At 42.9% G+C, this 22177-nt stretch overlaps 2 protein-coding genes across 4 annotated transcripts in view; both read right to left on the bottom strand.

The window, feature by feature from the left end:
• ZMPSTE24 (zinc metallopeptidase STE24) overlaps window positions 1–5391 on the bottom strand; it is a 51563-nt gene extending 46172 nt beyond the window's left edge. For all 3 annotated transcript variants that reach the window (XR_013519961.1, XM_002750653.6, XM_009000968.4), the window contains exons 1-2: window positions 5038–5391; window positions 2250–2396 (exon numbers count right to left, since the gene is read on the bottom strand). Coding sequence is in view for 2 of the 3 variants with exons in the window: in XM_002750653.6 (XP_002750699.1) it covers window positions 2250–2396; window positions 5038–5160 (270 nt within the window). In the remaining variant the exon portion in view is untranslated. The remainder of the gene's footprint in view (window positions 1–2249; window positions 2397–5037) is intronic.
• A 6929-nt stretch (window positions 5392–12320) lies between these two features.
• On the bottom strand, window positions 12321–16447 carry TMCO2 (transmembrane and coiled-coil domains 2). Its single transcript, XM_009000966.4, has 2 exons — window positions 16153–16447; window positions 12321–12724 (listed from the first exon to the last, which is right to left on the bottom strand). The coding sequence occupies exons 1-2, from the start codon at window positions 16387–16389 to the stop codon at window positions 12443–12445; spliced, it is 519 nt and encodes a 172-aa protein (XP_008999214.1). The 5' UTR covers window positions 16390–16447; the 3' UTR covers window positions 12321–12442.
• Between the last annotated feature and the right edge of the window lie 5730 nt (window positions 16448–22177).

The raw sequence follows: 22177 nt of genomic DNA, 5'->3' as shown, positions 1-22177 counted from the left end.
ATTGGGAGGCTGAGTTAGGAGGATTGTTTGAGCCCAGGAGATCAAGGCTACAGTGAGCTGTGACTTTGCCACTGCACTCCAGTCTAGGCAACGGAGAGAGATCCTGTCTCAGGGCAAAAAAAGAAAAAGAAAAAATTAGCCAGGCATGATGGCATGTACCTGTGGTCTCAGCTACTTAGGAAGCTGAGGTGGATCACCCAAGCCTGGGAGGGCCAGGCTGCAGTGAGTCATGATGGCATGATGGCAATAGCATACTCCAGCCTGGGTGAAAGAGCAAGAGACTATCTCAAAATAATAATAATAATAATGACCAACACTTACAAAATACTTACAGTGGACCATGCACTGTTATAAGCATCTTCTATATATTAAGTCATTTAATCCTCTCAAAACTACTATGAATAAGAAACCATTATTACCACAACACTTTTACAGATAAGAAAACAGGGCTGGGCACAGTGGCTCACGCCTATAATCCCAGCACTTTGGGAGACCGAGGCGGGTGGATCATGAGGTCAAGAGATCAAGACCATCCCGGTCAACATGGTGAAAACCCGTCTCTACTAAAAATACAAAAATTAGCTGGACATGGTGGTGCACGCCTGTAGTCCCAGCTACTCGGGAGGCTGAGGCAGGAGAATTGCTTGAACCCAGAAGGTGGAGGTTGCGGTGAGCCGAGATCGTGCCATTGCACTCCAGTCTGGGTAACAACAGTGAAACTGTCTCAAAAAAAAAAAGAAAACAGGCACAGAAATGCTGAGTGAGTTGCTTGAGGTCATACAACTGGCGTGGTAGAGCTGAGATTTAAACTCAAGCTGCCTGAGCTCAGAGGCTGCTCTTAACCTCTATATTATGTACTTTCAATTTTTCTAAGGGGTGGGAAAAAAATCTTTTTTTATGTATAAAGCACAGATATACATACAGTACTGAAACAAATACACAACATATCTATGGTATTAAAATTTCATGGAAGGGGCAATTAGGAAAAAAATATCCAAAATGGCTGCAGGCGGACGGGAAGGAGACCACCAGAGAAAGAGAAAATTGCTCTATAATATACAGCCTCTCTTCTTTTAATATGAGGGTAAGACTGGCCCTTTGTTTTGCTAAGTAAAATGTCCTGTCATTATTTCATGCAATAAATAGGAACTATGTGCTTATTACATGCCAGGCACTAGGTATAAAATGATGAACAAGACTTTAAAGTACTATTTTTTGTTTGTTTGTTTGTTTTTGTTTTTGAGATGGAGTTTAGCTCTGTCGCCCAGGCTGGAATGCAGTGGCACAATTTTGGCTCACTGCAATCTCCGCCTCTTAGGGTCGAGCAATTCTCTGCCTCAGTCAGTCTCCTGAGTAGCTGGGATTACAGGCGCCCACCACCAAGCCCCGCTAAGTTTTGTATTTTTAGTAGAGACAGGTTTTCACCATCTTGGCCAGCTGGTCTTGAACTTCTGACCTTATTATTCACCCATCTCAGCCACCCAAAGTGCTGGGATTACAGACATGAGTCACCATGCCTGGCAAAGTACTATTTCTTTAAGGAACTACCAGTTTGCCAATTAAACAGTCAAATTAGACCAGGCACAATGGCTCATGCCTGTAATCCCAGCACTTTGAGAGGCTGAGGTAAGCAGATCACTTGAGCTCAGGAGTTTGAGACCAGCCCAAGCAACATGAGGAGACCCTGACTCTATAAAAAATACAAAAATGAGCCCGGTATGGTGGCATGCAACTGTAGTCCCAGCTTGTAGGGAGGCTGAGGTGGGAGGATCATTTGAGCCTGGGAAGCAGAGGTGCAATGAGCCAAGTTCACACTACTGTACTTCAGCCTGGGTGATTGTGCCAGAAAAAAAAGAAAAACCACAGGCAAATTCAACACAATATGATAAGTACTCTAACAGGAATAATGATAGGATGTTACCCTACCCACATTTGTTAGGCAGGCAAGTTTCAAATAGTTGCTTGGAAGACATAACATCTCAGCTGCACCCTAATGGAAGAAGAACTTTCTCCTACTTGACCTCAGGGTAATGGTTCCCATATTCCATAGTTTCCAACTGATTAAGCAGTTATGTTTCTGTCTTTTTTGCTCCACGGCAATTACTATCAATAACAAAGGTTAAGAAAACATTCTAGGACTTGCAAGTGTGGTGCCCTCTTTTGTGCTACAAAAACGTGAAAATGAAAGCAACCATTACAAAGTATTAAACAATTTGACAGACTGTCTCTCCAAAAAGTAAGTTACTCACAGTGCCTTCAATCTCTGAATAGAGTCCTGACCAGAAGCTGAAAGTGCTTTTATCCAGTTGATACAGTCGAGATTTCTCAAATGTTTCAGAATCCATGATCTGTCCTAACTCTGGTGGTACTTGAGTTGTTGTTTTATATATCCTTCTCTGAAATATTTTGAAGAAAACACTTTAGTGAAACGGTTGATTGTTTATTACAATAGTCATTTATGATCAAACACTGTATGGTTTATAGCTTGTCACTTATTCTTGTTGAATATGCTTTATACGTACACAAATATCACACTTTATCAAGTACATTGACCACTGAAATGACTGATACAGAAAAATAAAAGCAGAACAAGAGAACCTGAGGTTAGCTGACTAGTAAAACTAAAATCAGGGTTATCATCACACTTCAGTTTGTATATGTAAACCAAAGTTGTAACATCACAACTTTGTAACATGTACTACTCATTCTGGGTATTACATACCTCCTCTATTACATAATGGAGAAAACAAATTCATGGAAAGGAGAAGCACACATGCTAACCATGACTATGAACAAATATTGAGGCTGCTCATTAAATTTGGTCCTAAAAGCCAGAAACTTGAGGAGCACCACATAGAAACATATCAGGTATGTGAGAAAAGACCAACTTTTAGCCAGGTGCATTGGGTCACGCCTGTAATCCCAGCACTTTGTGAGCCCAGGAATTTGAGATCGGCCTGAGTAGTGTGGTAAAACACTGTCTCTACAAAAAATACAAAAATTAGCAGTGTGGTGGTGTGCACCTGTGGTCCCAGCTACTTGGGAGGCGGAGGTGAGAGGATCACCTGAACCTAGGAGGCAGAGGTTGCAGTGGGCCCAGATCGTGCCACAGCACTATACCCTGGATGACACTCTGTCTCTTAAAAAAAAAAAAGAAGAAAGACCAACTTTCACATTATACTAAATTCTAAAAGGTAAGGGTAATTGCAGCCCAGGAAATATAATACAGGGAATGAATACCAAACAAAATAACGGGCCACTACAATATGCTTTCCTTATATATTGTTTTGTGCCAATAAAAGCTGAGAACAGGTTGAGAACGGTGGCTCACGCCTGTAATCCCAGCACTTTGGGAGGTTGAGATAGGAGGATCGCTTGAGCCCAGGAACTCCAGACTAGTGCCGGCAACATCTCTACAAAAAAATCCAAAAATTAGCTGGGGACTGTGGCCCACGCCTGTGGTTCTAGCTACTCAGAAGGCTTAGGTGGGCTGGGTGCGGTGGCTCACACCTGTAATCTCAGCACTTTGGGAGGCCAAGGCAGGTGGATCACCTGAGGTCAGAAGTTCAAGACCAGCCTGGCCAACATGGTGAAACCCTGTCTCTACTAAAAACAGAAAAATTAGCCGGGTGTGGTGGCATACACCTGTAATCCCAGCTATTCAGGAGGCTGAGAATCACTTGAACCCAGGAGGTGGAAGTTGCAGTGAGCCGAGATCACACCCCCGCACAACAGCCTGGGCGACAGAGTAAGACTCCGTTTCAAAAAAAAAAAGGTTGAGGTGGAAAGGCTGCATGAGCCCGCAAGTTCAAGGCTGCTGTAAGCTATGATGGTGCTACTGTGCTCTAGCCTGGCTGGCAGAGTGAGCCCCTGTCTCTAAATAAAATAAAGATTCCATCTGGGCTAACATGGTGAAACCCCATCTCTACTAAAAATACAAAAATTAGCTGGGCGTAGTGGCACGTGCCTGTAATCCCAGCTACTAGGGATGCTGAACCAGGAAAATCACTTGAACCTGAGAGGCGGAGGTTACAGTGAGTCGATATTGCGCCACTGCACTTCAGCCTGGTGACAGACCGAGACTCTGTCTTAAATAAATAAAGATTAAAAATAAATAAATAAAAGTTCAGGTATCTAATCCATGGTTATCTCCAGTAAATTAAGTAACTTTCACTTTCTATTTTACCGTTTTAATATTTTAAACAAAAAAATGAAGATAATTTTATTAAAAATTATATATATATATATATATACTCATCTTTTCTTTTCCTTTTTTTTTTTTTGTGTGTGTAGATGGAGTTTCGCTCTTGTCACCCAGGCTGGAGTGCAGTGGTGCAATCTTGGCTCAAGAGATTCTCCTGCCTCAGCCTCCCAAATAGCTAGGACTACAGGCGTGCGCCACCACCCTGACTAATTTTTCTATTTTTAGTAGAGATAAAGTTTCACCATGTTGGCCAGGCTGGTCTCCAACTCCTGACCTCAGGTGATCCGCCCGCCTCGGCCTCTGAAAGTGCTGGGATTACAGGCATGGGCCACCCAAGCCTCCTGGCCTGGCCCGATAAATATATATATATATATATTTTTTTCAACAGAAACAATATATGCACTTTAAGGAGAAACAACAGTGCAGGTTGTTGGAAGGATTGCAAAATCCTGCGGTTAGGCATGATTACATAAATGTCATGAGGAAGTTGGGTTTCTAAATTCTTTTGAAGGCTTATTCCAAAGATAAAGGAGGCCAAGTCTGGGCCCAAGGATCTCAAGGAAGATGTAGGGCGGGCACAAGAGCCCAAGCATTCCTCCAGGGCCTAACGGGATCGACTCCCATGATAACGTTACTGAAAACTTCCTGGACGCACCAAGAGCCCCCTCAAAGCCATAGCCCGCCATCAGGCCAAGTTACGAGACTGAGCAAGGACCACAGGGTCGAGACTGGCGCGGAAACTGGAACAATCATCAAGAGACTCAGGGTCGAAGCCAAGGTTGGCCTAGGGGTGGCCGGGTGTGGGGGTCAGGTGGGACCTTGTCTAGGCTCACCTGCCGCTGTGCTAGGAAGGTCTCCCAAACATACACTGTCCAGGAGAAGAGCAGCACGGCTCCGAAGATACGCTTCTCGGCTGGCATCTCCCACAAAGCGTCCAGCGATGCCCACATCCCCATGGCCACCCCGTTCCGCCGGCTCCTTCAGCGTGCACCGGTGCCACACCGACACTCGTCCCCTCAGAGCGTCCTCGCGGTGTTACAGCGATATCCGTTCTTTCCGAAGGCCCCTACACCGACACCCGCCCCCATCCCTCCCTCTCCGCGCTGCTAGCAGTGTCACAGATACACTCTTCCCCTTGCAGACTCTCCCTACTCCCTCCTAGTTTCTACTGGAAAAGCCCCAGCCCCACCTTCCTCACTTCCGGCTCAAAGAGGGCGGGGAGCCAGAGACTGACTTCCGGGTCCTGCTGAGCTGTGTTGCATCAACATTCGTCCCCAACGACGTGACGCTGGGTTCCGGCCTGGGGTTCTCGCTTTCCTCCAGGGCCGGTGAATGCGGTGAAGTCCTCCGCTTTCTCTACAGAGCCGCAGTTCCATCCCCTGGGTCGGCTGTTTACCCTGACTGGGCTGCGGTATCTGCCCTACTTCCCCCAACAAGGCGACATTTAGTCCGGGCTGGGGCCGGAACTCAGTGGGCCGCCGCTTCTGCCTGAGGTGGCTGGGACGGACCGGACAGCAGCCGGCTTCCCAGTCTCAAAGAATCAAGCCTCTGAACTAGAGCTACCTCAAAAGGGAGACTAGCCATTAGAAATGGAGTCTTTTGGCCAGTATTGGGGTGTTCTGAATTCAAGCGTATGAGAGAGTGGACGGTAGAGTTGAAAATTCTCATTTGAAGATCTCGTCTCAACCACCCCAAGTGTAGTCAAAGGCGGCGTTTTGCCTGCTAGAATGCCTGGAAACAGAGCAAGGACACCGTAGGTTAGACATACCTGAAATGAAAGTTTCTTACTTTGTCTAGGGTACAAATTTGCATCAGTAAGGCGCAGTGCCATTTCTCGCTTGGAATCAGAAGTGAAATATGGTCACTCGGACGCGCGTACATTTATTTGACTTAAAAAGTGAGGTCAGTTATTCTGACCGAAAGTAAATCTGATAATTAATTGGTTAAACATACTATCCTTGCTAATTAGCATAACTATTACTTACAATAAAGTGAGCTAAATCTGTAGCTACGACTAAAATATATTTAAGTTACTGTGATATTGTGATGCTAAAGATGTGTTGAAATTAATATCTTGAATTTCTCAACCTTGCCTAAATGCCTCTGAGAGTAATTAATATAATTAAAAGTCACTAGAGAAAGTGAATGATTCTAATAACAGGTTAACAAATTCTTTTCAAGTCAAATGATCTCCAGTTATTTGTTTTCAACAAAATTAATGGTAGCTCTATTGAATTGTCAGCCAAGGAAGGAACACTATTTGGTTTTTGGCATGCAACTCAGAAACCAAAGAATTGGTTGACATTCTTACAGCAAAACTACTAGCATTCCCACCTATTTGTTTATGTAAATTCATTTCTCAGCACTTGTATCTATGAAAAAACAATTAAAACTAAACCCTGTTAATCTAGCAGTAGGAACTGTTCATCCAGATAAATGAATTAATTGGTGGGACAGTCCCATCTGTCTCACTGAGATGTGTTCCCAATAGAATTTCACCTTTTATAATTGTATATTATCAATATTTGTAATTGTGTCATTTTGATCCACTATTTGCTAAAGATTATTGTGATGATTACTGACTTCAGAAGAATTACAGCATAGAGCCATAAAGTTACAGGAAATTTTTTAAAAGTTTAATACACACATTATATTTTTATTGCAAAAAGTGATCAATAAAAGGTTTTTTAAACATCAAAGTATTACATTTGAATAACATTTTGTGGTAAAGTACAACCTAAATATGTTAGAGATAATAAAATAACAATGTTGAAGAGCTCCTTAGGGTATGCTTTAATGGATAATGGTGGTTATTTAGTTGTTTTGTAGATTCTCTTGGATACATTATAGAAAGTGATTTAAGTTTTAAAAATTGTTTATACTGAAAAGTTGCAATGATTTAAGTTTTATCTTAAAATGTCAGTATTTACAGTTTGCCAGAATTTACATCCATTGCAACGATCTGAATTTATGATGAAAACTTTCAGATACCAAGTTAAATATATGAGGGGTAAACACTTTTTCAGAATTTTCTGTCCCTCAGGCCATCGTTGCTATGCCCTCTTCACTCTTGTCCTCAGCTGTCTGTGAGCCCAAGGCCTCACAGGAGCTTCTATCACCCAAGCTTTGTGGCTAAGGGCACAGGTTTAGAGTCAAACTACTTGAGTGCCAGTCACGGCTGTACCATGTATTAGCAAGTTATTTAACCTGTCTGTGCATCAGATCCTCATTAGTAAAATGAGAATACTATAGTATATACTTCTTCGTGTTGTTGAAATCAAATGAGAAAATTCATGTAAAGCTCCTAGCAATGTAGATGACTCTGAGTGAGTGCCCAATAAAGGTTAGGTACTGTTTGGGAGAAGGGCATCATAGCATTGATCTGTCACCATGTGTCTGAAAAGGTAGGAGAACAGGAGGCCAAGGTTTTAAAAAGCCAAGACTGACTGGTTTGACTGAATTCATTCATTCAATAAATACTGAATGTCTGCAAAATGCCAGGTGCATTTCCAGGTGCCAGGGATATAGCAGTGAACTAAAGCCCCTCTCCTGGAGCTTACATTCTTAGCTGGGTTGGATGGAGTGTTTGATAAATAATAAGCAAATATTTAATAGTAAAAATGGAGGTGATGATAAGTGCTATGAAGAAAAAGCAGGAAAAAGGCAATACAGCATGTTGGTGTGATGGGTGCTGCTTTACATAAGTTGGTCAAGGAAGCCTTTTCAGATTAACTGGCATTTGAGACCCCCACAATAGTAAGAGAAGAAGCCATGTGGATATCTGGGGAAACTGCCAATCAGAGTGAACAGCAAGTGCAAAGGCCCTGAGATTGGCTGTTGCTTATCACAACTGAAGAATGGTAAGAGGCTGTGGAAAGAGGAAGAGGGGGAGTACAAATCCATACCATCATGCAGTATTTTAGTTAAAAGACTTTCAGTTAGAATGAAAGAATAAGCTATTGCAGGATTTTGAGCAGAGAATTGCAGAGTTTTGAGCAGACAGTCCTTCTCACTACTATCTGGAGAATAAAAAAATTTTTTTTGAGATGGAATCTCATCTATTACCCAGTGGCACAATCTCGGCTTACTGCAACCTCTGTCACCCAGGTTCAAGCAATTCTCCTGTCTCAGCCTCCTGAGTAGCTGGTATTACAGACGCCTGCCACCATGCCTAATTTTTTTTTTTTTTTTTTTTTTGTATTTTTAGTAGAGACGGGGTTTCACCATCTTGGCCAGGCTGGTCTTGAACTTCTTACCTCATGATCCACCCGCCTCGGTCTCCCAAAGTGCTGGGATTACAGGCTGCTCCCAGCCGAGAATAAATTTAATGGGGAAATGGAAGGAAGGAGTGCAGTTGGGAGGCCATTTTAAGAACCCAGGTGATTTAGCAGTTCCCAAGGAAATCAGAAAAAAAGAAAAAAGAATCTGGGTGAGAGATGGTAGTGCAGACTAAGGTCGTGGCATTGGAGAACTAGTGAATTATGGAAAGTGAATAATCACTTGTTTACTCTTTTCAGAAAGACGGTGCTAGTAGAAAGGCTGGCCTGTGTAGAGTCTAAAAATGGGAACCTCAAAACAAGCTGTTGGCAGGGTTTTTGTTAAAGGAGGAAGACTGACATGGTGTGCTGACTCACACCTGTAATCTTGGTTCTTTGGGCCACCAAGGTGGGATAATTGCTTGAGTGCAGGAGTTTGAGAGCAGTGTAGGCAACACAGTGAGACCTCATCTCTGTAAAAATAAATAAAGGAAAAGGACTGAATTTGAAGGATAAAGATTATCCCTAGAGTGATAGACATTGCTGTAGGGGTAGTCCATCTACCCTATCTAACTTAAATGATACAGTTGCTCTCAAGCTCTTCCCATCTTGCCTTGATTCTCTGCTTACCAAGCATCCAAGGTCCCTTAATTGATACCCTGGCCATAGGTGCTTGGGCCTCGAGAAAAGAATGATCCCCCTTGGCTGGTCATGGTGGCTCATGCTTGTAATCATAGCACTTTGGGAGGCCAAGGTGGGTGGATCATTTGAGGTCAGGAGTTTGAAACCACCCTGGCCAACATGGTGAAACCCCATCTCTACTAAAAATACAAAAAAAATTAGCCAGGCATGGTGGCAGGTGCCTATAATCTCAGCTACTCCAGAGGCTGAGGCTGAGGCAGGAGAATCGCTTGAACCTGGGAGGCAGCGGTTGTAGTGAGTTGAAATCGCGCTACTGTACTCCATCTCAGAAAAAAAAAAAAAAAAAGATTCCCTACTAGGAATGAATACCTGGTACTTGGTATCAATCTCTTATGACTGTGGTGTGATTCACATATCCTCTCTGAGAAGCTGAGAGCCAGGAACAAGGTAACCACATCAGTTTCCATCACACTGTGCAACCTAACAGGAGCAGCTGTTATTTCCTTTTCATCTAGCTCATTCTACTTTCTAGGTTATATGTTCTGTCTCACATATTGGCTACTAATTCTATGTTACTCCCTGTTGAAAAAATACAACCCCTATAATGGTCTATTTCTGACAGTACAAAACCCAAGTATGGTACGAGCTTTGAGGCCCTCCATTACCTGACATCAGTCTACTCTTCAAAACCCTTCTTTTTTAAATTATTTTTATAAATAGAGACAGGATCTCGCTATGCTGGCCAGGCTGGTCTCAAACTCCTGGACTCAAGCAGTCCGTCCACCTCAGCCTCCCCAAAGGCTGATTACAGACAAAACCCTTTGAACATTTTCCTTTGATATACTCGAGAGGGGTAACCAAGACAATATTACTGAAATGAAATTTAGACAGCACAATAATTGAGATAATGACTTAAAAAATTGGCATGACACTCCATCAGCAGCACAATAACCTCTCACCTAAACTGTCAGATAATACACACTGTTAATTCCCATCTATTCTGTTTGCCACATCATGAATTAAAGCATATTTGAGTATGAGGTTAGTGTGTCTTGCACTAAAGTCAAAATCCTTAATTGTATCTTTGGAAATAACAAAGCCGCCCTGAAACTCTCCTTGTTGCCCAGGAAACCATCCTTTTCAAAATATACTTCCGGGCCAGGTGCGGTGGCTGTAATCCCAGCACATTGGGAGACCAAGGCGGGTGAATCACCTGAGGTTAGGAGTTCCAGACCAGCTGGGCCAACCTGGTGAAACCTCATCTCTATTAAAAATATAAAAAATTAGCTGGGCATGGTGGCAGGCGCCTATAATCCCAGTTACTCAGGAGGCTGAGACAGGAGAATCTCTTGAACCTGGGAGGCAGAGGTTACAGTGAGCCAAGATCATCCCCCTGCACTCCAGCCTGGGCAACAAGAGTGAAACTCCATCTCAATAAATAAAAATATACTTTCATGATGAGCTCACCCAGGAAGAATATCTTCCATTTCTTTGTCTGCCTATGTAATCATTTCTGGGACACCTCAATGTCACTTCCTCTGCAAAGCCTTTCCTGGCCCCACCATGTATTCACCCACCTGTTTGTATACTTAATATACGATATGGTGAAATCTCATCCAGGGGTGGTATTTTAACTCCAGTGCATTCAGCAGGAATTACAAATGGTCAAGATTACCCTTCCCTTGGGAATATGCCTCTTGGAGACTGCTATATTGTCTTTTTTTTTTTTTTTTAGACAGCGTCTTGTCCTGCCTTCCAGGATACCAAAGCAATCTCTCAGGCTCAAGTGACCCTCCTGCTTCTGGTCTGAGTAGCTGAGACTGCAGGCATGCACCACCAAACCCAGCTAATTTTCTGATATTTTTTTAAAGATGAGGTCTCACTATGTTGCCCAGGTGGGTCTCGAACTCCTGAACTCAAGCAATCCTCCTGCTTTGGCCTGCCAAAGTGCTGGGATTACAGGCATGAGCCACTGTACCCAGCCTTATATTGTGTCTTGTTAAGCAGCATAGCCAGTTTTTCTCCAGCATGGCAACAAATCACTTCATTTGCATACCAAATGAAACTTTTTTTCTGTAGACCTCCTCTCTGGATATGAAATACTTCATTTAGGTTCCAGAAAGTTACACAGTGTTTCAAATGATCATGATGTCATTTATTGTGGCAAAAATGCAAACACTATAAGGCTAGTGGAATCTGAGGCCTGCTGAGAGAATCATTTTCTGCCACCTCCCCAGTGAGCCATCTCTCTCTCATCAGTGTACACATTGAGTGGAATCCCTCCTTTCTTCTCTCCCTGCCAAGGAGAATTCTACTCAGTTCAAGATGTTATGGCCAGGTGCAGTGGCTTGCACCTGTAATCCCAGCACTTTGGGAGGCTGAGGTGAACATATCACTTGAGGTCAGGTGTTCAAGACCAGCCTGGCCAACATGGTGAAACCCTGTCTCTACTAAAAATGCAAAAATTAGCCAGGCATGGTGGCGGGCACCTGTAATTCCAGCTCCTTGGGAGGGTGAGGCAGTAGAATCACTTGAATCCTGGAGGTTGAGGTTGCAGTGAGCAGAGATCCTGCCACTGTATTCCATCCTGGGCAACAGAGCAAGACTCTGACTCAAAAAAAAAAAAAAGATGTTATGACCCAACTGTTAAATTCCTTGATCCGAAATTATTTGTTTGTCCAGCCAAACTGAGTGCTCCTGAAGCACTCAGGAAAGATTCCTAGGGATTATCACATCCCTAGGAATTTATGCTTAGCATACAGTAGGTATCAGTAAAAGTTGGATAAAATCAGTCTCCTTTATGTCAGTCTATATCTACCCCCACCCTTGCCCACTTTTGAGTAATTAATGCAGGAGACCCCTGGACTGCATATATAGCTTTAGGCTGAAAACCAGCACAGGGATCAGCCTACCTCTAAAGGACAGTTGGAGGCCACTGAGGGCCCTCAAACAGCACTTTCCTACTTTTTATTATATCCAGTCTAACCTCCTCAGCATGGACCTCAAGGCCATATACCTGACCACCCTCCCTTCTCTTCCTACCGTCTTACATTCCAGGCCAGCTATCCTCTCCTCTATGGCAGCTTATGGTCTCCAGCCTGCTGAGTGTGCACTGCAATCCTAGAGACATTTTTAACTACCACTATACCCCACTTTACCCCACCATACATACAAGTAGAAGTTTAGCCCTACTAAATAGAGAGCCAGTCTTTGCAGGGTAATTTCAATAGAGTTCTCTTTCTTTATTGATACACCACTGCACACATGAGGGAAACAGTGCTTTTCTGGAAAACACTGGAGTCCATTACATTTCAAATGGGGAAGTAAACTCTGATGTGGGCTAGGAACTTTGGCAGTCAGAGCAGCTGCAGTAAGACTCAGAGGAGCAATCCTTCTTCGTGGCCAGTTTTTGAGCAATGATTATCCCCTCTAGATCCTTCACTTTGTTTTCCAATGTCTGAAGTTTTTTCAAAATTTTCTCTTGCAGACCCAAGGACAGGAAGATATTATTATTATCTTGAATTTGGAGACCACTTCCTTCTGGGTTGGCTAGCAAAGCCTGAAAAATATCTGAGCCCTTCTTGTAAAGTTTGTAGAGTGTGATTACAAACAACAATGTTTTCTAAAATGGAACAACAGAAGTTAAGTGTTATTGTTCATTCATGTGAATGCTACAGTTTACTGTAAGAGAAAAAATAGTAATTCCTCATTCCTATAACAAGTCTCGCATTTAACAAAATATTTTCACACCTACTTCATCTTTTGATTTTCACTGCAAACTGGAGAGGTAGCCAGGTCAGGCAGGATTATTATTTGCGCTTAGTCAATATTGTTATAATAGATACCATTTTCTGAATGACTAGCACATGCGGGGCTCTGTGCTGGAAGTTGCGTCTTCTAGGCATGACCTATTTATGTAGAAAAAAACAGAACTGGATAACTATATACTTTTCAGTTTGAACTCCGTCGTTGTCCAAGGTCATATATTGGAAGTGGTAGAGCTAGGTCAGGAATCCAGGTATTCACACTTCCAAGTACACTTTAGGACTTAGTGGTCTGAAAAACTGGATTTCTTGGTCATGGAAAAGGTTTTTAAAATATACTAGGAGAGATCTGGGCACAATGGCACGCAAATATAGTCCCAACTACTAGGGAGGTTGAGGTGGGAGGATCATTTGAGCCCAGTAGTAGTATGCTATGGTGGTGCCTGTGAATGGCTACTGCACTCCAGCCTGGACAACATAGCCAGACCCTGTCTCTTAAAAAAAAAAAAGCATAATATATATGTGTGTGCATGCGTGTGTGTGTGTGTGTGTGTGTGTGTGTGTGTTAGGGCTGGATGCAGTGGTTCACACCTATAATCCCAGCACTTTTGGAGGCTGAGGTGGGAGGATTGCCTGAGGCCGGGAGTTAAAGACCAGTCTGAACATCATAGCAAGACCCTATCTCTACAAAAAAATTTTTTTTAATTAACTGAGCCAAGCCAGGCTTGGTGGCTCACGCCTGTAATTCCAGCACTTTGGGAGGCCAAAGTGGGTGGATCACCTGAGGTTGGGAGTTCGAGACCAGCCTGACCAACATAGAGAAACCCCATCTCGACTAAAAATACAAAATTAGCCAGGCGTGGTGGCACATGCCTGTAATCCCAGCTACTCAGGAGGCTGAGGCAGGAGAATTGCTTGAACCTGGGAGGCAAAGGTTGTGGTGAGCCAAGATCGTGCCATTGCACTCCAGCCTGGGTAACAAGAGCAAAACTCCATCTCAAAAAAAAAAAAATTAGCCAAGCCTGGTGGTGTGTGCCTATAGTTCCAGCTGCTCGGGAGGCTGAGACAGGAGGATCACTTGAGACCAGGAGTTTGAGACTGCAATAAGCTGCGATCACACCACTGCACTCTAGCCTGGGCGACAGAGCAAGACACTGTCTTTAAAACATAAAAAATTAAAAAAATATATATATAGTAGGACAGATCCTTGCTAGGATAAGAAAACATCATCTTGTTCCTTACCATAACAACTAGCATCACTTTTTTTTTTTTTTTTGAGACGGAGTCTGTCTCTGTTGCCCAGGCTAGAGTGCAGTGGTGTGATCTCAGCTCATTGCAACCTCTGCTTCCTGGGTTCAAGTGATTCTCCGCCTCAGCCTTCTGAGTAGCTGGGACTAGAGGCACCTGCCACCATGCCCAGCTAATTTTTTTGTATTTTTAGTAGAGATGGGGCTTTTTTTTTTTTTTGTATATTTAGTAGAGATACAGTATCTCCTTTAATCCTCACAGCACACACAATTTCTATTCAAGATTTAGATCAGTTGGTTTACATTAAATGAAATTTTTGAGAACTGAATTTCAAATCCTAAAAATGAGATTCAAATTCCAATTTTGCTAGCTCTTACAAACTATTCGAACTTGGGTGGGTGATAATCAAGTTTTCTCATCTACAAAATGGAGAAAATAATCTCTGCCCTGACTACTATGCAAGATTGTGATGGTTTAAAATAGAAAGTACCTGTGACCTTGATTACTAAACAATAGTGACATATGAAAATCAGTGAATGCTAAAGAATGATCCAGTAACAATGTCTCTCTGCATTTATCGAGGAAACTCATCACTCTTAAGAAAGCCCTTTTAAGGCCGGGCACAGTGGCTCACACCTGTAATCCTAGCACTTTGGGAGGCTGAGGCAGGTGGATCACATGAGATCAGGAGTTCAAGACAGACTGGGCAACATGGTGAAACCTCGTCTCTACAGGTGGCACATGCCTGTAATCCCAGCTACTGAGGAGGCTGAGGCAGGAGGATCACTTGAACCCTGGAGGTGGAGGTTGCAGTGAGCCAAGATCACGCCATTGCACTCCAGCCTGGGCAACAAGAGCAAAACCACATCTCAAAAAAATAATAAAAAGCCCCTTTAAAATCCTGTCACCTTAAGTTTCCACTGAACCTCAGTGTACCTCAGTTTCTTCACTTGTTTGAAAATAGCCTCCATCCATTTCATGGAATTTTTGAGATTCTCAAAGCATTGGACTATATTGTATGTCAACTGTTACTATTGGTGACTGCACAGAAGTATGTAAAATCTTGTTTCTCACAATCCCAGCCAGTTAAATTCCTACTCCCCAAAGAGCTCCTGTATACTTAGGGAGCCTTAGTTTGTTAAAACACAATAATGAACACATTGTCATGACTTAATACATTTGCCTCCTTATCAGTTACAGAACAATGGCATAGTAAGAACAGAAAGGCCATATTCAAGATCCTAACTATACTATGGTGCCTATTCTTTTTTTTTTTTTTTTTTTTTTTGAGACAGAGTTTCACTGTTGTTACCCCAACTGGAGTGCAATGGCACGATCTCAGCTCACCGCAACCTCTGCCTCCTGGGTTCAAGCAATTCTCCTGCCTCAGCCTCCCGAGTTGCTGGGACTAGAGGCGCGCACCACCATGCCCAGCTAATTTTTGTATTTTTAGTAGAGACAGGGTTTCACCTTGACCAGGATGGTCTCGATCTCTTGACCTCATGATCCACCCACCTCGGCCTCCCAAAGTGCTGGGATTATAGGCGTGAGCCACCGCACCGCACCCGGCCCTGTTTTCTTATCTGTAAAACTGGTGTGGTAATAATGGTTCCGTATTCATAGTAGTTTTGAGAGGATTAAATGACTTAATATATAGAAGATGCTTATAACAGTGCATGGTCCACTGTAAGTATTTCATAAGTGTTGGTCATATATAGGCCCGATATGATAAATATCTATAAATATAGTAGCAATCAAAGATGAATAAGTGATAAAAGAAATTTCAAGGGTAAGGCTGTCTTCTCAGGCTACAAGCATGTTTGGTCTATTTTATTATAGAAGACAAGCCAAAGATCATTGTGATAAAGAGCATTTTTATGCCCAAAGCCTAATTGATGGACATTTTCAGCCAACTTAAGAGACAAGGGTTGCCTTTGCACATCTGCATGATCTTAAAACTGGGTGGCAACAGTATGGGAGAGAACTAATTGAATTTCAATTTATAACTATATAAATGTCTGTAACAAAAGAGTATAACCTGAATTGACGGAATACTTCGTTTCCATAAGGCATATATTCCTATTCCCAACAAAGTCAAGAAAGAAATCCTCAAGATGACTTGCAGAGCCGGAGCAATATTATCTAATAGTTCCAAACTTGTGTGCTGAGGTGCAGTAGTCTCTCCCAGAAAACTTGCTTGTATCCAATTCCACATTGTGCTCTGAGAGAGAGCATCTAAGAGGTTGTCCCAGCTAGAAGATGAAGATGTTGACATTTTAATAAGCAGCAGCTCCAGGAACTACATGTTCAGGAAGCTTCAGGAATCTAGATATGAGTTAGGGGGAGTAGCCTGGGTGTCTAGGTGTTCTGTAGCCATTGTGAGTTGTGCTATGTGATGTCACTGTTCCAAAGGTCAGCTTGCTTTTCACTCACCCAACCAGTGAATCTTACTCAAAACCAACCAGGTACTGGCCTGGGCTTTCAGTTCATTTATATTGCTTTCTCTGATCGTTGGCTAGTTCTAGCTCTAGCATAGTGCTGTCTAATACAACTTTCTGCAATAATGAAAATGTTATTTATCTGCCATGTCCAATATGGTAAACACTAGTTACTTGAAATGTGAATAGTGCAGCAGAAACTGAATTTTACATTTTAATTAAATTTGGCCAGGTGTGCTGGCTCATGCTTGTAATCCCAGCACTTTGGGAGGCTGAGGTGGGTGGATCACTTGAACCCAGGAGTTCAAGACCAGCCTGGCCAATGTGGCGAAATCCTGTCTCTACTAAAAATCTGAAAATTAGCCTGGCGTGGTGGTGTGCACCTGTAGTCCCAGCTACTTGGGATGCTGAAGCAGGAGAATCACTTGAACCTGGGAGGCATAGGGTGCAGTGAGCTGATGTTGCACGACTTCGCTCCAGCCTTGGCGACAAAATGAGACTCTGTCTCAAAAAAAAAAAAAAAAAAAAAAAAAAAAATAGCCACATGTGGCTAGTGGCTACCCTCTTGGATAATGTAGATCTATATTTCCAACAATTCCATCAAATGGACAACAGCTGTTTTCACATTAAAAAAAAGTAAAACTGAGGTGTATTGAGGTTGAATGGAAATGTGACGAGACAAGATTAAAAAAAAATTTTTAAGCCAGAGTGTCACTCCGTCACCAGGCTGGAGTGCAGTGGTGCAATCTCAGCTCACTGCAACCTCTGCCTCTTGGGTTCAAGTGATTCTCCTGCCTTAGCCTCCTGAGTAGCTGGGATTACAGGCACCTGACACCACACCTGGCTAATTTTTTGTATTTTTAGTAGAGATGGGGTTTCACCATATTGGCCAGGCTGGTCTAGAACTCCTGACCTCAAGTGATCCACCTGCCTTGGGCTCCCAAAGTGCAGGGATTATAGGCATGAGCCGTGGCACCCAGCCAGAGATAGTATTTAAACAGGGCTTTCTTAAAGAGTGAGTAATTTACTTGGTAAATAGGTGGAAGGAGGTTACTACTGGATAATTTTGTAGCATTCCCTTCTTTTCATTTGCTGCTATTGTTTAGAAATTATCTTTGGGAAGGCTTTTCACATATTTTCTCTTTGCCGATGGAGATTCCACCTCCTTCACAAGCTTTGCTTTAGGAACAAATGATATAATTTTTTTCTTTCTTTCTCCCTCCCCTCCCCACTCTCTCTCAAATAATTTTCTAATCACTTTGTAAACAGTAGCATGCTATATTATAACCTGCATACATGTTGACAAATCAATTATTTACTGACTAGTACCTATCTACTCATCAAAGAAGTATGACAATATCAAAATAAAATGTATGGTCTGTTCCCAGGAAACATTCATGAAAAAATGCTGTTCACATGTAAGTATATAATCTAAATTGTGAGATCAGATTACAAAGACTAGAATCCAAAAGAGTTTGCACCAAGAGGAGGGGCACAATAAAGGAGAGGCTGGGCACAGTGGCTCACACCTGTAATCCCAGCACTTTGGGAGACCAAGGTGGGCTGATCACTTGAGGTCAGGAGTTCTAGATCAGCCTGGTCAATATGGTGAAACCCCATCTCTACTAAATGTACAAAAAAAAATTAGCCGGATGTAGTGGCACATGCCTGTAATCAAAGCTACTCAGGAATCTAAGGTGGGAGGATCGCTTAAACCTGGAAGGCTGAGATTGCAGTGAGCCAAGATCATGCCATTGCACTGCTGCACTCCAGCCTGGGTGACAGAGTAAAACTCTGTCTCAAAAGAAAAAAAAAACGGTGAACTGAGATGCCTGCCATGTCTCAAACTCTTGAGCTCAGGTAATCCACCTGCCTCAGCCTTCCAAAGTTCTGGGATTACAGGCATGAGTCACCACGTCCAGACCCCTATTGGATTCTTAAATCTCTATGATGCAGGAAGTAAATTCTGTTCAACACTTAACATCCACGGGCTAGCAGATGGGTGTTAACTATTCCCTTCTTAACTATTGAGATAGTTTTCCTATGCCTCTGGTCTTATTATTTTTTTTTTACAGGCTAAACCTGCCAAATACATGCTGACAGATTTTTAAATCTCTTGCCTATCCTGGTTCCCTTCCTCAGAGTGATTCAAACCTCCAAATGCAGTCTGTCACAGAATCACTCCTGCAGGAGAACAAAGAGGTCAGAGCAGGGTAGGCCCCTCTTTCTAGACCCAGTTCTACGTAATAGGGTATATAATCAATAGTATAGAGCCAGGAGATATCACAGTTTTCCTTGGGGTAGGAGGTGAGAAGGAGCAACTTTTCTGACTTTTAGGAGTATCTAGCCTGGTACAGTGGCTGATGTCTGCAATTTCAGCACTTTGGGAGGCTGAGGTGGGAGGATTGCTTTGGTTCAGGAGTTCAAGATTAGCCTGGGCAACATAATGAGACCTCATCTCAAAAAATAACAAATAAAAATGAATACATAAAAGTTTCTTTCAGAAAGAAAAACTTGCCTTTTTCTTATTTATTTTTGAGATGGAGTTTTTTTTTTTTTTTTTTTTTTTTTTTGCTCATGTTACCCAGGCTGGAGTGCAATGGCGCGATCTCAGCTCACTGCAACCTCCACCTCCTGGGTTCAGGCAATTCTCCTGCCTCAGCCTCCCGAGTAGCTGGGATTACAGGCACATGCCACCATACCCAGCTAATTTTTTATATTTTTAGTAGAGATGGGGTTTCACTATGTTCACCAGGATGGTCTCGATCTCTTGACCTCGTGATCCACCCACCTCAGCCTCCCAAACTGTTGGGATTACAGGTGTGAGCCACCGCGCCCAGCATTATTTATTTATTTTTAAAATGGGGTTTCACCATGATGGCCAGGCTGGTCTTGAACTCCTGACCTCAGGTGATCCACCCACCTCAGCCTCCCAAAGTGCTAGGATTATAGGTGTGAGCCATAGCGCCCAGCCCAAACTTGCCTTTTTCATAGGTTACATGTTATTCACAGAAAAACATATGCACAAATTTCCCATCTCTATACTTGAATGAAAGGTCAACACCCTATGCATGACTGTGGAGTTTGAGTTGTATAACCTGGCTTTCACCTATCAAGTTGTATTTCCTGCTATTCACTTTCACAAACAAAACTGAGATTACAGAACTGTGGTATTTTTGGTATTTCAAATACCACCTTCAATTTTCCATCTGTTATTCCTTTATATTAAATGTCCCTCTCTGACATTCTTAGTCAGAAGAGATTGGAAACTGGACTCCATCTCTATTTGTGCCAGCCAGGCAAGCCACTTGATCTTGAAGTTGTCAAATAAGGATAATAACAGCACCTATTTAATGGGATTATGAAAATTCAACAAGATAATTTTATGTAAAGTGCTAAAAAGCATAATTACCCTGAATTCTCACAGTATTTCCCACTTCCAGGCCAGTGCTTCTAGAACTTTTCTATGCCTAAGAATCACCTAGAGATCTTACTAACATGGAGATTTGAGTCCAGTTGGTCTAGAGTAGGGCCTGAAATGATGCATTTTCATTAACAATCTTCTAAGTGATGCCCATAGTGCTGGCCCACTATCATACTTTAAGTAACAATGTTTTGAGATACTCCAGCCCTCCCTTCACATTGTTAAATCTCCTTGATGGCCCTGACAAATTTACTTTGGTATTTTTGTCTCCCAGAGCATCTGGAATTGTATCTCTTTAAATGTGTGTACTAAAATATTTAGTGAATGACTATGTCTTTGGCAGTTCAGCTCAGTAGGCCATTTGGGACTGAGAAAGGATAGATTGAGAATGGAATACCCCAAGAGAGGCTAATAAAAAACTTTCTTCTCCACAGTTCCTTACCCTTTTTCACACATGGGCTCATGAAAATGGGGAAAACACTGAAGCAAGAGAATTCTGGGTAAGAGGCAAGAATAGAAGTGTCTGGATGTCTTCGTTCCTACCCACCATTTTGGGGGCACTCTTGAATTGAAAAGCTTTGAAACCAGTCAGTGCTTTCAGGTCAGTGCCAGGGTTGAGACAAATTCCACAGATAGCAAGTTAAAATGATTACTAAAAGCTACAAAAATAACCCTTTGCCTTTTGTTATCATATAGTTACTCATGCTAATTTAAACATAAAAGTCTTTTTCTTTTTTTTGAGATGAAGTTTTGCTTTTGTTGCCCAGGCTGGAGTGCAATGATGCAATTTGGCTCAGTGCAACCTCTGCCTCCCAGGGTCAAGCGATTCTCCTGCCTCAGCCTCCCGAGTAGCTGGGATTACAGGCCTGTAACACCAAACCGGACTAGTTTTGTATTTTTATTAGAGACGGGGGTTTCTCCATGTTGGCTGGCTGGTCTTGAACTCCTGACCTCAGGTGATGCACCCACCTCAGTCTCCCCAAGTGTTGGGATTACAGGTATAAGCCATTGCACCTGGCCTTTTTTCTTTTTTTGACACGGAGTTTCGCTCGTTACCCAGGCTGGAGTGCAATGGCGCAATCTCGGCTCACCACAACCTCCGCCTCCTGGGTTCAGGCAATTCTCCTGCCTCAGCCTCCCGAGTAGCTGGGATTACAGGCATGCGCCACCATGCCCAGCTAATTTTTTGTATTTTTAGTAGAGATGGGGTTTCACCATGTTGATCAGGATGGTCTCGATCTCTTGACCTCGTGATCCACCCACCTCAGCCTCCCAAAGTGCTGGGATTACAGGCATGAGCCACCGCGCCTGGCTTTTTTTTTTTTGAGATGGAGTCTTGCACTGTCGCCCAGGCTGGACTGCAGTGGCACAATCCTGGCTCACTGCAAGGTTCAAGCAATTCTCCTGCCTCAGCCTCCCAGGTAGCTGGGATTACAGGCATCTGCGACCATACCCGGCTAATTTTTTGTATTTTTAGTAGAGGCAGGGTTTCACCATGTTGGTCAGGCTGGTCTCAAACTCCTGACCTCAGGTGATCCACTCACTTTGGCCTCCCAAAGTGTTGGTATTAGAGGTATGAGGCACTGCACCCAGCCAGAAGTCTTTAATAAAAGATCAAATGATGCAAGCTGCTCTAACTGGGATGGACAGTGATCTTAGGATCAGCTACTTAGGCTTGTACTTGAAGTGAATTATTTTGAGACAGAGTCTTGTTCTGTCACCCAGGCTGGAGTACAGTGGTGTGATCTTGGCTCACTGCAAGCTCTGCCTCCTGGGTTCAAGCGATTCTCTTGCCTCAGCCTTCTGAGTAGCTGGGACTACAGGCATGTGACACCACACCCGGCTAATTTTTTGTATTTTCAGTAGAGATGGGGTTTCACCATGTTAGCCAGGATGGTCTAGATCTCCTGACCTCATGATCTGCCCACCTCGGCCTCCCAAAGTGCTGGGATTACAGGTGTGGGCCACTGTGCCCAACTGAAGTAAACAATTAATTGGGTTCTTAAAATCTGGTTTAGTTCCACTTTGAATGGCCTCACTTGGTTCTTCAAGGGACTACAAGTTCTGTGTGATTGATGGATGATCACCTATATCTTCTCCCTTTGTAAGCAAGGAAACTGAACTGCTGAAGAAATTAGCTCGATTCCAAGGAAACAGTAGTGGTCTCAGTCTCTAAGATGCTCGTTTCTCCCACTTATTTC

This window comes from Callithrix jacchus, chromosome 7, assembly GCF_049354715.1.
Source record: "Callithrix jacchus isolate 240 chromosome 7, calJac240_pri, whole genome shotgun sequence".
Taxonomy (NCBI): Eukaryota; Metazoa; Chordata; class Mammalia; order Primates; family Cebidae; genus Callithrix; species Callithrix jacchus.
The sequence above is the reverse complement of the archived record's forward strand: the minus strand, read 5'-3'. Positions and strand labels throughout refer to the sequence as shown.

Excerpts from the sequence above, each read along its gene's own strand:
- TMCO2 (XM_009000966.4), bottom strand. The coding sequence starts at position 16,389 with ATGTCAACATCTTCATCTTCTAGCTGGGACAACCTCTTAGATGCTCTC. Across the intron at positions 12,725-16,152 it reads GAAGTATTCCGTCAATTCAG|AAAACATTGTTGTTTGTAAT; the intron begins GTTATACTCTTT and ends GTTCCATTTTAG.